Source organism: Haliaeetus albicilla, chromosome 3, assembly GCF_947461875.1.
Source record: "Haliaeetus albicilla chromosome 3, bHalAlb1.1, whole genome shotgun sequence".
NCBI lineage: Eukaryota > Metazoa > Chordata > Aves > Accipitriformes > Accipitridae > Haliaeetus > Haliaeetus albicilla.
In genome coordinates, this window is record NC_091485.1 from 53879390 (window position 1) to 53895767 (window position 16378).

The 16378-nt window shown below is 41.7% G+C and overlaps 1 protein-coding gene across 4 annotated transcripts in view; it reads left to right on the top strand.

The window, feature by feature from the left end:
- Nucleotides 1-16378, top strand: part of VPS13B (vacuolar protein sorting 13 homolog B) — a 486539-nt gene that overhangs the window by 465136 nt on the left and 5025 nt on the right. For all 4 annotated transcript variants that reach the window (XM_069779759.1, XM_069779758.1, XM_069779762.1 and 1 more), the window contains exons 57-61: nt 1933-2109; nt 3031-3201; nt 9896-10072; nt 12537-12639; nt 13297-13546. In XM_069779759.1, the coding sequence (XP_069635860.1) occupies nt 1933-2109; nt 3031-3201; nt 9896-10072; nt 12537-12639; nt 13297-13546 (878 nt within the window). The remainder of the gene's footprint in view (nt 1-1932; nt 2110-3030; nt 3202-9895; nt 10073-12536; nt 12640-13296; nt 13547-16378) is intronic.

Consider the following 16378-nt stretch of genomic DNA (forward strand, 5'->3'; position numbering starts at 1 on the left):
CAAAACTGATAGCCCACAGGCCAGGGCCAGACTGCAACAGCCCATCCCCGGGATACCAGGCAACCCCTCAGCTTTGTGTTTAACTGGTTTCATTCCTGGTTTTAGTCCAATTTTCATTCCTGGCTGGCTGGCCAAACAGGTGAGTGGAGTTGGAGTCTCCCGTGTCCCAGCCTGGTGGTACCTACTGGGAGTGTCGCGGGAGAGCAAGGCACTAAGCCATGGTGTCACGCAGCCCCTTTCCATCACACCACCACCTCAGGACAAGCAATGCAAGAATATTTAGGGGGAAGAAAAAAAAAAAAAAAAGGCTGTAAGGGATTATTGCAACATTATTGATCAGAAAAAGCAGAAAGAGCATCTCTTCCATCTGTACACGCCTCCCCACCCCTCCAGCTTCTTTTCATCACTTCACACAGTGGCAGGGATAATTTATTAAAAATACTACAGCAAGGGAGTCGCAGGCCCAGCCTGGAGCGCTGGCTTCCCCTGGTCCACGGCAGCGAAGGACTGTCAGGGGGACGCTCCTTTCCAGGGCAGGCACCGCGGGGCCGCAGCACTCGTTGCTGCTCTGCTCATCGCGTTGCCAGTAGTACTTGTTATTTGTTTTCATAGTCCATCCCACCCTCTCCCTTATGTCCACTGTGGTTCCTGCTTTTTATACTACATATACTGGAGTTCTCAACCTGCCAGGGCTGAAATGTGGGACAGATTCAACAAGAATAATAAATTTTCCGGGAGCTTAGACTGATAGTATGAGATTAATTCATTTCATATGAGTAACATTTTCTCTTCTGTTCAGTTTCATGATTCAGCGTTCCACAGGAGTGACTGGGAGGGGTTAATAGAAAACAAGAAAAGCATCTGGATAGCAGGAGTTTGCGGTGATGAGATGGGAATGAGGAGGGCAGCACAGATCAAGGGCCCTCGGCAGGAGAGCAAGAGGCCAGTCTGTCCATCTTTCAGTCTCCTGGCCCTGTTGCGCCTTGTGTCGCTCTGACAGTGCCAGTTGAAATTCATGGTACAGGGGCTCAAAGACCAGGCAGTTCCCGTTTAACGTTTACTGCCATTTCTGAATCGCTCTCTCAGGGCTGCCGAAAAAAAAGTTATGCAGCACTATTTCCCTAATAAATCTGCTGCCAACCAGCCTGAGAAAGACAAGACCTGCAAACAGCTTTCCAGCAACAGATTGCTGCACGCTCGGCCATCCAGCAAGCTGCTGGCAGCCCTGCATTTATATAGGAAACCAGATCCACAGATACCTCTCCTGGGATATGCATAAGGAATACTCCCCTATGAGTAACCTAATCAGCATGTAGATGTCATTGCTGTTTACACAACTGTACTGAGCAAAAGACATTTGTCTGGCTTTCACTGCACTCTGAAAGAAAATGATCAGCTTAGAAGGGTTGGGGTGGATTTAAAATAACTTCTTAAGCACTTGTCAAAAATCTGCATCCCCTTTCCTAACACTCCATCAAGCAATTGACCTGCACACTCCCGTAAAGCAGGACGTTGTACCAGTGTAAACTCCCTGTCACAATTCTATCACATAAGGATGTGAAATCACATTGCTGCCTTATAGCGTCTAAAACTGAGCCAGCGATCTGAACTTGTGGTCCCGCTCCTCCGTAGCTGTGAGGCTCTAGCATCCGCCTCCCTAGCACACTTTTAGCAGAAATACGGGAAGCTCCTGGAAGGAAGTCATTCTAAAGCTATTTGTGAGTTTGCCAAAAGGATTTCTTTGATTTACGAACTATGAAAGATTGCCATTTCTGAATTCATAGTGGATGAGTTATTTCCTGTGTTTTGCTCAAAGGAAGTTCATAATGCGATGGATTCTAGTGTGAAAAAGATAATTAAGGAATAACCTTTTCACAACTGCTGCTTCTGCAGTTTTTGCAGCCGTAACATGTGTCTTGTTTCTCCACACAGGCTGGGTTGTCGGATCGCTGGAAATTCTTGGAAGCCCGGCTAGCCTGGTGAGAAGCATAGGGAACGGCATAGCCGATTTCTTTAGGCTCCCCTATGAAGGGCTGACCAGAGGCCCAGGAGCATTTGTCAGTGGAGTTTCCAGAGGAACAACATCATTTGTAAAACACATTTCCAAAGGTAGAGCTTTCACTTTGTTGCTCCAACTACCGCTTTGTTGTCGTGTGTTGTTAAAGGATGTGTTAAAGTTTTAAACAATATTGCTCGCAGCTTTGTTTGGCTTGCTAGGCTGCAGCGAAATGCTGGGAGGGTAACAAAGCTCACATATAACATCTTATGTATTAAACAGATCACCGCTTAACTACGGTGCGTAAGAATGTTTAAGAAACTTCAGAATTTTAAACCTCCCGGTGGGAAACGGGATTGGCTCAGCCAGTACTTCGTGTGATAACTGCGGAAATATTAAAGGTGTTCTGTGCTTCTGCTCACCATCAGAAATTCTACACTCTGTCGCCTCATCATGTTTATTTTTTTATTTTTTTAAAAAAAAAGGTAGCTACAGTTGTCACGACCGTGTGAGTACGTGGATAGGTTTTGTCGGCAGGGCTGGGCTGGCCGGAGCGGCTTTTGTTGTGCGAAGGCTGTACGCAGAGTGCCACCGCGCGGCCGCGCCCGCCCGGCAGAGGCAGAGGCAGAGGCAGAGGCAGACGCCGCCGCGGCCGCTCGCCGCTGCCCCAGGCTCCCCCAGGACGCGTCCTCCCGGGCTCCTGCTGTAGATATTCGTTGGCCTTTCCGACGCCCCCCCGCTCCGTTTCGGTTAGCCTCACAGAAGTTGGGGAACTGGGGAAGGGTGTTCGGAGGAGTTGCCGTTCCCGCCGGCCAGGCAAACCTGGTGCAGGCTGATGTAAAAGGCGTGACGTCGACCGTAGCAGCAGCGTGGTGATGCTTAACAAATAGTAAAGCATGTTACACATGGGCGACTTTTCGATCGATTTGCTGTTCTGCTGGTAAGCTCGGTATTGCAGTGAGGCGTAGAACGTCTCCGTGTTTTAAATTAAAGCATTTTGATCCAGACCCAAATGTGTATCTCCATGTATTTAGGTACACTGACGTCAATTACCAATCTGGCAACGAGTCTTGCTCGGAATATGGATAGGCTGTCACTGGATGAGGAGCATTACAACAGACAAGAAGAATGGAGAAGGCAGCTTCCAGAGAGCCTGGGAGAAGGACTGAGGCAGGGGCTCTCTCGTTTAGGCATTAGCCTTCTAGGTAACGTACTATTAAATATCAAGTTGAGTGATAATACTGTTTTCTGATCTGCTCACCAGCCTTTTCTACATCTGAGATGTAACTGCAAATTCTGTCTGTTTCGGTGTTTTCTTGTGAGATAGCCTCACAGTACCTATATGAGATACGGTTTCTTTTTATCAAGGTTTAGTGACTTATGTATACGTTTCTTGCTGATAAAATAATTGCGGATATAGAACGAGCTTGCACTCTCTTCGTGAAATAATATTTTCATTGGTACATGATGTATCTGAGAAGAAAGGAATAATTCTGCGTTGGGCAGGGTGTCTTGTAACCAAGTCAGCACAAAGACGTCATCACGCTGATATTTACTTTCCAATAAGTTATAGGAATGCCTTCCGAACCTGCTTGGTTTTGCTGCACTGTAGATATCGGGGATTCTTGGTTTTGTCTGAAAACCGCTTGAACTTAGTGCAGATGTTAAGTAAGCTTTGATGAGGAATTCTGCTTTTACAAAGAGACCCAGATCATCCTGATTCAGTGTAATTGTATTCATCAAGCAGCCAAGTGGTTTGGTTAGAAGTGAAGATTACTCTGGCCATTTCAAAATAGTACCTCAAAATTTGAAAACTAACCCACACTGGAAAAAAATCTCTGTGAGAAGTTTTGCAGTAAGGGGCTGGATTTTCTAGGTTACTTCTACTTGTCACACAGCAAAGGAATGCAGAACTGTATTGTTTGGCAGAGTTCCTCAGTACATATTAAAGAGTATGAATCCCTTAGAGATCAAAGTGACCAAAAGCAGTCCAGTGCAAAAGGTTAGCAGAGCTGAAGCTTGAAAGGATTTGTCCTCTTTCCTAATCTTCAGTAGTGTACACAACTCCTAAATTTGCAACCGCAACCCTGAAAGCCCCAAAGAGGAAGTGGTAAAAATGTTACAAGTTTGGGTTAAGTTACTGGAAATTATTTTAAGCAATAACATTAGATGATGTGAAGCACTGTCATTTGATAATGCCTGTAAACCAGCAAGCGAGTGTCCTGGGAGAAATGTGCAAAAGGAGAAATTTCATATATTAGTAGCTACTATCCCAATAGTAAGCTGTTACTGGTGTTGCAAATCAAAGGCAGTTCGGAGAAGGTTTTATTTTTCCTTCTTGTTTTATTGGGCTAAGGGCAGTCAGGTTGAGTAGCTGAATGAAAGATTATACTTTTAGAAGCACTGTGTCAGCCTGGTGTATATGTGCTGGTGAAATGGTCTGGTGATCTTGGCTCAGTTATTAATAAGACAGCGAGATAACGTGGTGGCTGTCCCCTTCACTGACGCACCAGAGCCCTTCAGAGCTAAAAGCATCAGCTGTACAGCCTGAAGCAAAGAGCAAAACTTTGTAGCTTTGGCTGTAACAAGGCAAAGTTTCTGTTGTTCAGGAAAGCCGGGAACTTGTAATATGCATGCACAAATACGCCGTGCCTGTACCTCCCTGCGCACAAGCCTTCCGTTGTTCGTGGGAGTATGCCTGAGTTAAAAACAAAACCGAAAAAAAGAGTTTCAGTGTCCCTGATTTCCTAAGAAATCAGACTTCATGCTAGAAACTGAGAGCTTCATAGTAGCATTTAAACAGTGCTCCTCCGCAAGCTAGGGTCTTGTTCTTACTCCTGCTGATATTATTTAGAGATTCCTCCCTGCTAAATACCTCTGTTCTTAGCAGTGGAGGCAACAAAGCACCCAGATAAATAGCTACGGTTACCGTGTAGCTAGACGTGACAAGTATGGGACCTCTCACTAAGGGAGGAATCAGAAATATTCCACTGAATTTCTATCAGGCATAATTTTGTTATTTAAACCTGATTTTTAAAAAGCATGGTTTTTCTGTATACACAGCAGCATTTGTGTAAATTGTGTTGAGACCTAAATGATGAATAGACCTACATGTCAATTTTTACCAATGCGTCAGAAAGCTGTTTCTGTCCTGACTATTTATTTTAAAGAACATTGTGGCTTCCCCCCCAAAAAACAGTTACAGTTAAGAGGAGATATCACTATGCTGCTTTTTTTCAACAGCATGTTCAGAGTAAATGTGAACATGCTTACTCTAAAAACACTTCCACGTTCTTCATACATGACAAAACGAAGCAGAGCTGCTATGTTATTTTCCCTCACAGGGATGAAGAGCTCAGGTGAGCACAGGAATGTGGAGAGCAAGACCCTTTGAAGCCATAATTTCTGTGACTTTCTAATTGTAAAATTGAGAAGTGTGAAAAACATTTCTAGGATAGTCACAGTTTGTAAAAGCCATCTGACTCATGCAAGCAGCTTAAAGAATTGCAAATGCAGATTTCATGCCTGGGCACAGGCATGTAAGAGCCCTCAGTTCACTGATACATTGTGGTATCTATACAGAAAGAAGAGTTGCATTTCTAATTTTTCTGAAAATCTGGCTCATGGTGGCCCTGATTCAGCAAAGCACTTAAGCATGTGCTTAAGAGCTTTGCTGAATCAGGGCCAAAATCATGTAGTCTTGTCTCCTCCTCAGTGCAAGTTGTTCCCTGTGGTACATTCTTAAGTGCTTTGTCCTGTCTCGTTTTAAATGACTCAAGCACTGTCAGGGTGTTGTTTGATTTGATTGTTATCTTTGGCCAGCTGTCGTCTTCTTTTCTAATTTGGGGGAGACTTCTAGGTCATTTTAGTAACATTTGTGTGCAAAAAGAAGCAAAAGCTTATGACAGGTGTGTGTTTTCTTTTATATGATTAGACAAAAATGCAGTAAAATCGTATTTAAAATATTTAGATGATCAGCACTCCCCACCAAGGAACTATCTTTTGCATTTTGCATGAAGAGGTCAAGCTTAAAATAATAATTTATAGCCACGTAAAAGAGAATGTTGAAACTATCAGCTTGATTTTCAACTACTGGTCCTAGTGAAAAATATCATATTGAAGTAGCTCCTTTTAGGAAGTTGAGCGTTTCTGAAAAACCAAAAAGCTGACAACTATCAGAAAAGCCATTTTTCACAATGGCAAAAGCGCTCGACATTTCAGTTGCTCCTCCCTGCTTTTGGGGAAAGTGAATTGATAATAATACTGACTGATGGTGTAACTGTGCTGCTAGGGAATGTAAAGGCTGGATTTCAGAAGCTCAAATTTTTGTTACGAAGGGTGGTCACTATTGTTCTTGCTGTGCAACTATCACTGAATCAGGGCCACCCTATCTTTCCTTATCTACAAGTGAGATACTAAGATCCAGTGCTAATCCTGAAGGTGCGTACTATTCCACACACTAATTCTGCAAATATGTTAATGCAGACCAACGGGTGCTCTTTTCTTTTAGCTGTATTTTTACGTGATGTTTCCTGTGAGGAGACTATGCTTCGGCCGTATTTTCGGTGTGAAACACTTAGAGCAATCCTGAAGGACAACAGAGAAAGGAAAAGGAAGTGAAACGGTTTCAGCTTGGCTAGCTTCCAGCCTCATGGCAAAGCGTGGCCAGTTTCTCCTGGTGGGGATTTTTTCCAATTATTTCTTGGTCTGAAAGAGTTTGCCACAAAGAACCCGAGCTTTGCTAAGTTCTGTAAGCCATGCTACATTCACCAAACATTGTCAGTCTGTGCACGAACCAGTTGCTGCCCGTAATTAAATTCTTCTTGAAGTAATACAGTGATATACTCTGAACTATCTGAATTTTGTAGTTATCAAAGTATCTTTTTTATGGTTACTGAGCAACATGTATTAACCAGAGTGCACCCCAGCTGATGTTTAGCAGATGTTACGGTGTTGCTGGAACCTCTTTGGTCCAGTAATGGAAGAATATGTTTTTGTTTTGTTACTTTAGTGTTTAATTTTATTGAGGTTTTCTTTATACATACATAATCTGTGTATACATATGTGGACATGCATATAAAATTGAATGTCTAGGGTAAGGAAGGAAAGAAAAATGGAGGATGGTTTCATTTTAATAAAAAAAAAATTAATGGGCAAGGGACATTAGAGAAGGGACAGGGACAGCAGTAGGACACCATAGCTGTGTCTAGACTGTGAGAATGAGTGGGAAGGGAGGAACCACTACATGTGGTTCCATGCTCTGCTTCCCTGATACCCCACTGAAATCTTGGGGGAGAGACCTTCTGTGGTAAGTCCATCCAGCATGGTGCTCCTACCACTAACTTTATGTTAGAAAGAAGGAAGCCACATGGACACAGGGGACATCTGCCTCACACAGTTTCTGGTGCTCAGATATGCAGTGAACCTCATGTGTGTGTCACCATTATCTCACTGCTGTTGGGTTTTGAGGTTGCTCAGCCTTTGACCTATTTTTTTCTTTCCTTTGCCCACACATGACACACACAGGGAAGGAGCTGTGCAGATCTGGCTTCAGCATGCAAGGGTGATAGGACCAGCCACTCCTTAATGAAAGGAGTCGAGTTATAGTTTATTATGTGATTTGTGAGCATGACCACAGCACGTGAATAAGTTATGTCAGTAAGTCACAGTTCGAGATAAGGGATTACAAGGGGTGAGCAGAGAGGGAAGAGAAGATCATTGGTTGTATTTTTTGCAGGTAGAAAGACCGGGCTTGCAAAAGGATTTGAGGTACAAAAGGGCAATGGCTTCACAGACAAGTTCAGAGCATGCATAAAATGGCAGAATAACAAAGTGTGGAAGTACTAAACAACTGGCTAATTAAGCTATATATTATTGGGGGTACTATATAAATAATCTTATATAACACAGTCATAGCAGTTTTCATTCTGTTTCCTTGTCCTCTGGGCCTAATTCCAGCTGAGAAGTGCCTGGAGCATACCACAGGTCCTTTGGAGTAGTCTCTTATTTATTATTACCTTATAACATTGCTCAAGTGTATTGCAGTAAATAATTTACTAGTGCTAGGACTTAGGTGGATTACATTTAATAAGGCAATAACTTCTGTTCTGAAAGTGCAGTTGCTGTGGATGACCTCAATAGATAGGGTGAAGGAGGTCACAGGGTAACGTAACACTGTAACTTAGCAGAACACCAAGTATTGTTTTATGCCTTCAAATGCATCACAACTGTACAAAAGAAAAGACTGGACAAACAATCCCAATTGTGTAATGCAGTGTTGGGGTTTTATTTTAGTCAAGCAGCAGGAGCAGCTGGTAAGTACTAATGAAACAGAATTGAATTGAAAATTGTATCATTTCCATGGCGTGGCATTAAGGCAACTTCATGGCCTTTGTGGTACAAAGGGTGAACATTCAGCTGCGTGCTCAGCTTCAGTGAGTGAGCTCAATAAAAAACGGGTATCGCATTAAAAATAGACCAGCATTTTCTGGGGAAACGCTATACATTTATCACTAAAGGATACACATATAGAAGTTGGAAGCAATCTGCCTAAGAGGAGAGGAAGGCATTTATGGGGGATGCAAGTTTCTTGAATTGCTGATAGATAGTATCCCAGGGACAAGGATCTGGGGAAAACCGTGCTGCTTCTCATCCTCATCTTTTCTTTGGATAGAATACCAGTGTACAAGTACAATATTAGTTCTTGTTGTTCGAAGTCAGCAACTTCTCCGTTTATCCAGTAACAGTAACTAAAACTGTCTGAAAACCGGTTAGCAGCTAGCTGACTCTAGTGCGTGTCACGCTGGTAAACACATGGGGCGAAATACCTTGGCTGTGATTGTCCGAATCTGTGGAATTATGCCTGGATTTGCTTCCACATACAAAGCAGAATCTTCAAAGATGTCTGGGTTGGAGTAAAAATGCCTGGTTACCAAAGTGACGCTTGGTCCTACTCCTTAAATTATTGTTTTCTCTTGATATTTGCAGCTGAAGGTGCAAACTGAGAGCTAGACGAGGAGCCTGCAAACTTGCTTTTCACTAAGCAAAGGACCTCGGATCAGGCAGACCGTTTTCTAACTGATGTCACTTTGTCCATCCTTGTACTCTTAGTGATTTCCAAATAGCCTATCTATCAAAATTACAATAACTAGAGACATGTCTGTGGTTAAGTGGCTAGAGTAAACTCAAGATCAAAGAAATGTACCACCTCACATACCTGTTTACATTTAGGAAGATTTAAGTCGGAGTTCTCTGTTGATACTAAAAGCTGGGAAGGTCACTGTGTCACTTGTAAAAGTTTGACCCATGCGCATTAAAGTAAAATATGATCGTTTTCACAAAAAAGTAACAAAAACTCTCAAAGTCTAATTCTGCTAATCTTAGTAATATATCAGAAGTTGCATTAGCTTATGAACATTTCTGGCAGTGGAAGAGGATATAAAAATGATCTATTGAATACAGGCAGTTTTTATTCTCATGAAGTCAATCTCAGGCTTACGTGAAAATCTCATTTCCATAGCAGCTCAAGTCTTCTCAAACTGGTGGATTTTATTCCAAGCCCAACATTTTCAGAAATGCTACACAGAATGAGCTTAATTATAAACTAACTGAGCAAAAGCATTTAGCAAAAGTATTTGAAAGATGAAAACATACTGTCAAGTTAAGTGATCTGAATGTTTAAAGAAGTAAAATATATTTAAAAAAAAAAAAAAGGAAGTCGAGATTTAACTTAAACTGAGGCTAAGGTATTGTTTAGCTAATTGGTCGCATGTTAAATAGCTGTATAAGAAGGGTGGGGTACAGTCTGTAATCCAAGCAACATTCAGGTCCAGTAGTAAGATTTCCTTTTATTCTGGGGTATTAATCTTCACTAATTACTGGGGACTCTTGTTTGTTCAGGTGCAATTGCTGGGATCGTGGATCAGCCGATGCAGAATTTTCAGCGGGTATCTGAGGCCCAAGCTTCAGCCGGGCATAAAGCCAGAGGGGTCATCTCGGGTGTGGGGAAAGGAATCATGGGCGTCTTCACAAAGCCCATCGGAGGGGCAGCTGAGCTCGTCTCCCAGACAGGTTACGGTGAGTTTCTCTGTTTCTGACATCTCCATTTAAATTTTAAAATGCTCTTCAGATACAACCTGCTGTGTCTTACTTATTCGGCTCAGTATCTGTGTGACTTAGAGAAAGATTTAGAAATGCCACCGCTGAATAGTTACAAATGTTGTGCTGGTTTTCTTAAAAGCCATTATGCTGTGCTTCTCTCTTGTGTTACCGATCAGTGTTGTACAGCCACAGAAACACAGAATGCAGAAAGCATGAAGTAATTCTTGGAATACAGTAGAATTAGTTACAGAAACATATGTGCTTACAAAAGAGTTTTTGACATAAAAGTATTAGAGCAACACTATATCCAATTAGAGTGTTATTTTGAGATTGCTTTGTTATGGCAAGGAAACAGTTGTGCTATCGCTACACAAAGAGAGAGTTATGTTCCTGGGAGAAAGAAGTGAGTCATGTAGTGGGAGCATCCCCTTTAACTGGAGAGCTGTGAGAAGACGGTCCTGGTTTTGGATACACGGGTAACCTTTTAACAACCAGAGGTGGGTTTTCCAGCTAGACTGAGCACTTAGTGGCAGTGGTGGTGAATCCTTTCAGATTGATGTGAATACTTCAGGAAGACCAAAAACTGTAAAAGATAAAAATAAAATATCAAAATACACTAATATCTTTGCTTCCAGTATCAATAAATCTAAGCTGTTGGTCCGGATATTTAAAAGAGGGGGGGGGAGTCAGGGAAGAAAAGCAGGGAGACCTGTTGGTACAAGGACAATGTGTCAATAATTTTCCTTCACTAATTACTCCGAACAAATCTTGAATATTTAAGCCTTTAAGCGCTAGCAATATTTATCTTTGTGATGTGTTGATTAGAATACAAGCAGTTCTCCTAGGGCTTAAGTTTAGGATATTGTTTCCATGCTTCCCATTACATTCAGGACTTATTCCTTGAAGCAATCTATTTAAAGAAATAATGAAACATTTAATTATTACAATTCTTTCAAAATAACTTTATCTTGTTTGCATGAGTGTAAATAATAACTCTTCTCCTGAATTATGCATCCTGTAGGTGTAAAACCGGTATCGGTAAAATCAGAAACTTTTGTTTGTTGTTGGCTGCCTGTGTGTTGTTTTTGCTGCCCATGGCATTATTATTTCTAGATTTAATTCCGCTGCAGTCTTTATCAAGAAGCTTGTAGCAGTAGAGGGTCACTTCATTGCAGATATGGCATACAAGACATAGTGTTTTCCACGAGCATGTGACAAAAAGAGTTAGCCAGGAAAAAACATAAAAATTGTATCAATAATAGCTGACAGCGCGTGAGAGGAAAACACACAAGAGTTCAAGTAACTCTTACCCGCAACTGGATTGGAAGTGGGACCGTGCCTCTTGGGGGGGACCGAGGGGTGGGGGACCACACAGAAATAAACACATGTTCTCTCTTTCTCCATCTGTAAATAACATTTTCACTCACATAATGCTGAGAACCTCGGTAAGCCAACTGTTACAACTGGGATGCTGCTTTTAAGTATTACCATCAACATGTGTGCTAAAAATTAAAGGTTTTTTTTCAGCACTAATGTTTTGTTTAAATTATTATCCATTGTGTAAAAAGGAATCTAAGTTATTGACACCCTTATGCAAAAATGCCTTTTGCTTCAATGGAATGCTTAATTAGACAAAAGACAATTTCTTTGTTTATTTAAAGAGTAACTTTGCACTAAACCGTATAACACTAGTGCTTGCTGCGTAACCTATTTCCTGTCTTGTAAGAATTTTTAAAACTACTTAAATTGTGAATTTTTTTGCAACCCACTCATTCTTTCTGGTGACCGTACCTCATCTTTAAAGGTTTACAAGCCATCTGAAAGCATACATACTGTATCATCTTCAGCTTTGGATAGTCTATTTAGAAACCTGTTTAACTGCTTCTTGTAGTCTCCATTCTGTGCTGGCACTAAGAAGAATTCACAATAAACCAGATGCCCCGGGAGATCTCATAAATGTATATGGATCTGTGTTTAACAGCTGGATTAAGTAACTGAACGTTTGAATACAGTATCTAGGAAAACTTGCCTTCTAATTTGTACCGATTGTGACACGTACATGGAAGTATTTTAATATTAAGCAAGAAAGTTAACAATGGTCTTGATTTTTTCTACATAAATCCTAAGTGATGTGTCCAATCCTACTCTGAAATGATGGCTCTCAGGAGCATTATGTTTCTCTTGATTGCAAGTGTATGGCTGATTTTTAGAACACGCAGTGGGGTTTTTTTGTTTCTTGCTAATGCAAGATCACTGGGGTTAAGTGCACAACTCTTGCATTGTAATATTTAATGAATTATCTTGACTACAGCTTCCAAAGATGTGACATCATTTTGGATCTGCACTGTTTTATGAACTGCTCTAAACAGATGACATCACTGCAGCATGTAACTGTTTTGTAGAAAACAACTACTAAAAAACTTAAATTCTCTTACCACAGGTATTTTGCATGGAGCTGGACTTTCTCAGCTTCCCAAGCAGCGCTCTCATCCAAATGATCAACATGTTGAGCAGGCTCCAAATAGCCACGTCAAATATGTCTGGTAAAATTATTTAGACACTTGCTCATTTTTACATCCACATTGTTTATTAATAGGTTCTGGCCTGTGGTCAAGTTAACGGCTGCTTCCCTAGGAAAGGCTGAGTTACGGCAGTTTGTTTAGGAACATTAAACACAAAGGTAGTGCATAGAAACCCCGTCTGCAAATGATGGGCTGCTGATCTCCTTCCAGCTTTGGAACTACAGAGCTGATCTTTATTTAATGGCATTCAGTGAGTTCTTACTTATTTATCATTGCACCGAGCCCAAGAAAAATACTGCACATCTCCAGAAACAGCTGTTAGTGAAGATAGCTTTATTTTCTGCACCAAATTTGTAAGCCACTTCTCAGGGTAATTTTTCTATTAGGATGGGAAATAGGCTGACCTAGCACGGTTATTAGGCCAATCTTGCAGTGAATGATTAAGGAGTTTTGATAAGTAACAGTTTTACATTTATTCTCTAAATCTTAAGTCTTACATCTTTCAGTAGTGGAGATTTGGAATATACTCCCTGGCTTATTTTATATTTGTAGGTGATAGCTACAGGCTTAAGTAAAAGCATTAGTGTTTTACAAAAGAAGTCCTGGAGGATCCAATGCATAACACTGACTACTTCTTTTGGTTTGGGTTTTTTTTTTCTTTCCCCCTTGATAACGCAGGAAAATGCTGCAATCTCTAGGAAGGCCAGAGGTCCATATGGCCTTAGATGTCATGATTGTGAGTGGATCAGGCCAGCAGCATGAAGGCTGCTTGCTGCTCACCTCAGAAGTGCTCTTTGTGGTCAGCATCAGTGAAGACACGCAGCAGCAGGCATTCCCTGTGACTGAAATCGATTGTCTGGAAGATGATCAGCAAAAAGACCTGCTGAAGGTGCAGCTAAAACAACAGAGACTGCCCTCTGATTTGGAGGTAAAGACCTGAATACGATTTTCATTCAAAGATAAAGTTACACTGATGATGATGCTTTTGGCAACAGGCATTCTCACCTTTGGGTGGGGAGGCCAGAGGTCTAAGTGCCAAACCAGGAGACCTGCTGTTTTCATGCACCTCATAGCTGACTATGTTGCCCTTTGAATGAAAGGGATGTGTCTCCTCCCTTCTGTCCTCTTATTGATCGTGACATTTCATATCTGTGACAGCAATTTTCTGAGGGAAAAACTAGAGGAAGTCTCGGTTCTTAGTAAACACCACCTCTTTTCTGAAGAGATTCTCATGGCTACATGTGCATGAGGTGTTTACTGTTTGGCAAGTCAGCATTGCTGCCTGTGCCTACAAAGTCACAGCGAGAACAGTTCCTTTTATTCTTCTGTGAATTCTGTTTTAGCAGTTCAGTGGTGCTGATGCATGCTCCTATCAGCATGTTTCTTATCTTGCTACTTCCAATGCAGTGGTCTTGCTTGGCTGCTAGCTGTATTCACTTCCTTAGATCTTCCTTATGCAAATGCTAACTTTAAAATGGATCAGTTCTTGTGCTGAGATTGGATGCACAACGTGTTTGCCAGTAAGAGCATAAATCCTTCATCTTCATACTGAAAGATCCCTAAGCCATTTGAATACTGAGGTTTTGAATTAATTATCTTCTTTTAATGGTAGAAGAATGTTATATTTTTACACTTTCGGGAAACAATGTTTATTGTATTAAATTCTCAAGTGGAATCATATGAGAGATCATTTCAAAAACACACATGTCCCAGTTGTTTTTATAAAAGTGTGTCAGGTAGTTCAAAGACTGCTATACCAGAAACTTCTCTGTTTCAAGTAGAAGAAAAGAACATGTAAAGCCCCATGAAGTAAGAGTTGTGCCAAAAAGCAGGGGAGGCTTCAGCACCTTCAGTAAAATTGTAACTTTGCTGAAGTCACTGAAGAGTTTTGCCATCGATTCCAGCACAGCAAGGACTTCATCTGTGACATGACAGTGCTTGGATTTTTTTGTGAAAGCTTTTTTTAGGGCTGAATTCTCTATTTACATTTATTGTCTTTCCACTAACCTCAGTCTCACAGAGTGCTGTTGACTGAAGTTGCCTTCTCTCACCACAGAGCTACATGAGGCATTACTTAAATTTTGATGCAAGTGGGCAAAGCTCAGCTTTTTTATCCCTGAGTGCTGAGCGGTTGCTGGAGGCATGCATCAGACTGAATCCAGAGTATCCTGCTCAGTCCAGAGCTACTGTCCTGGAGGGAAGAGGAAGATAATTTGTTCTCCCTAAGGCATTTGATGCACTTAACCCATCCTAACCCTAACTTTAACACCAGCCCGGGTCTTTTTCTATGAGGCTGTAGTGTGATGGCTCTTGGTTTTGTATCTGGTTATCCAAGGGGTGAGGAGTAGGCTGCTGCTCTGGGGGAAGGGCTGCTTGCCCAAAGGTTGAGGGGATGAGGCAGAGGGGATGCCTGTCTGGGAGAAGGGAAGACAAGGGACAGGGAGCCTAATTCTAGTCCCCACAGCTGCTGCAGCTGGGAACATATAGGACTTCTGGGCAAGCGGCTCCTGTACATGCAGAGCGCAACCCTACATGGCATGTGCAGAGTCCAGCATCCCCACATACACATGCGTTTTGTACACGCAGTGAATGTGACCTGCTTTGGAGGTAGTGGACCAAATACATGGTTTTTTCTGAAGTTCCGGATAGAAATATGGGAGTCTGACTCCTAGCAATGCCAGTAGCTGTAAGCCTTGAGCCACCCAGCCTCAGTACACAATCTCTTTTGCTGACACAGGCTCTTGAGAATGCAGTGAAAATGTATGGCATGATAAAAGTGGTGAAGAGTGCCTGTGGCCCAGATGGAGCAAAGTCAGTGACTGCAAGACAGCAAAAGCTGAGTGATGCTGTACAAAACAGACCTGGCAAATTATTCCTTCAGAATGCAGATGCTGGTGCTGACATTTGTGTAAAAATTTAAAGAAACGTGCTATAAGGAGGAGCAGTTGAAAGTAAGGCAGACAAGAATAAGAAAGCTTAAATTTTTTTTATGCTGAGGCAACTACACAATAAAAGATTCCAAAAGATTCCATAAAGTTTTTGTAATTACCTAGAGTAATTTCGTACCTAGTAATATCCTTCCTGCAGCTGACCATGACAGTTCTGTGGTGCTTGGGGTGTTGTGTGCAGCACTGGTGCTGGTGGGAGCTAGGGCTGCCCCTTCAGCTCCCCGACAAGAGTTTCTAAAAACTCTTTGAATGTAATTAGGAAAAGGAACCTTAGGAGCAGCAAGCTGTGACTTGCAGGTGAGCAGCCTCAGAGCTGCAGACCTACACCTACACAGACATGACTCCTAAGTATTAATGGTAGGCCATCTTGTTGCACTGGAGATGTCCTCAACTGAAGTGCAGACACATCTGTACATGATGACATTAGTAAAGATGGCCAGAATTTTTAGTCAGAAAATGCCCGGTCAGGTCAACCAAAATATTATGGTGAGCTTAGCAAAATAGAGGTATGTTACCAAATGTAAATTATGTCTATTTTTCTGATAAATTTAGTCAAAGATCCTAGAAATAATACAACAAATAATTGAAACATTTCATTTCAATTTTATAAAAATCCACTTTTTTGTCTTATTGCTCACAAAAATAATTGCCAAAAGTTTTGGTTTGGCTCTGCCCAAAACAGTTTCTCCCCTTCCCTCTCCTCAGCTTCTTGGAACTATTAGGAAACAAAACATGAGTTATTCTACAGCTGTAATCACCAGAGATGTTATAAAGCATATTTTGACTCCTTCAGCAATAGGTTTGCCTGATGG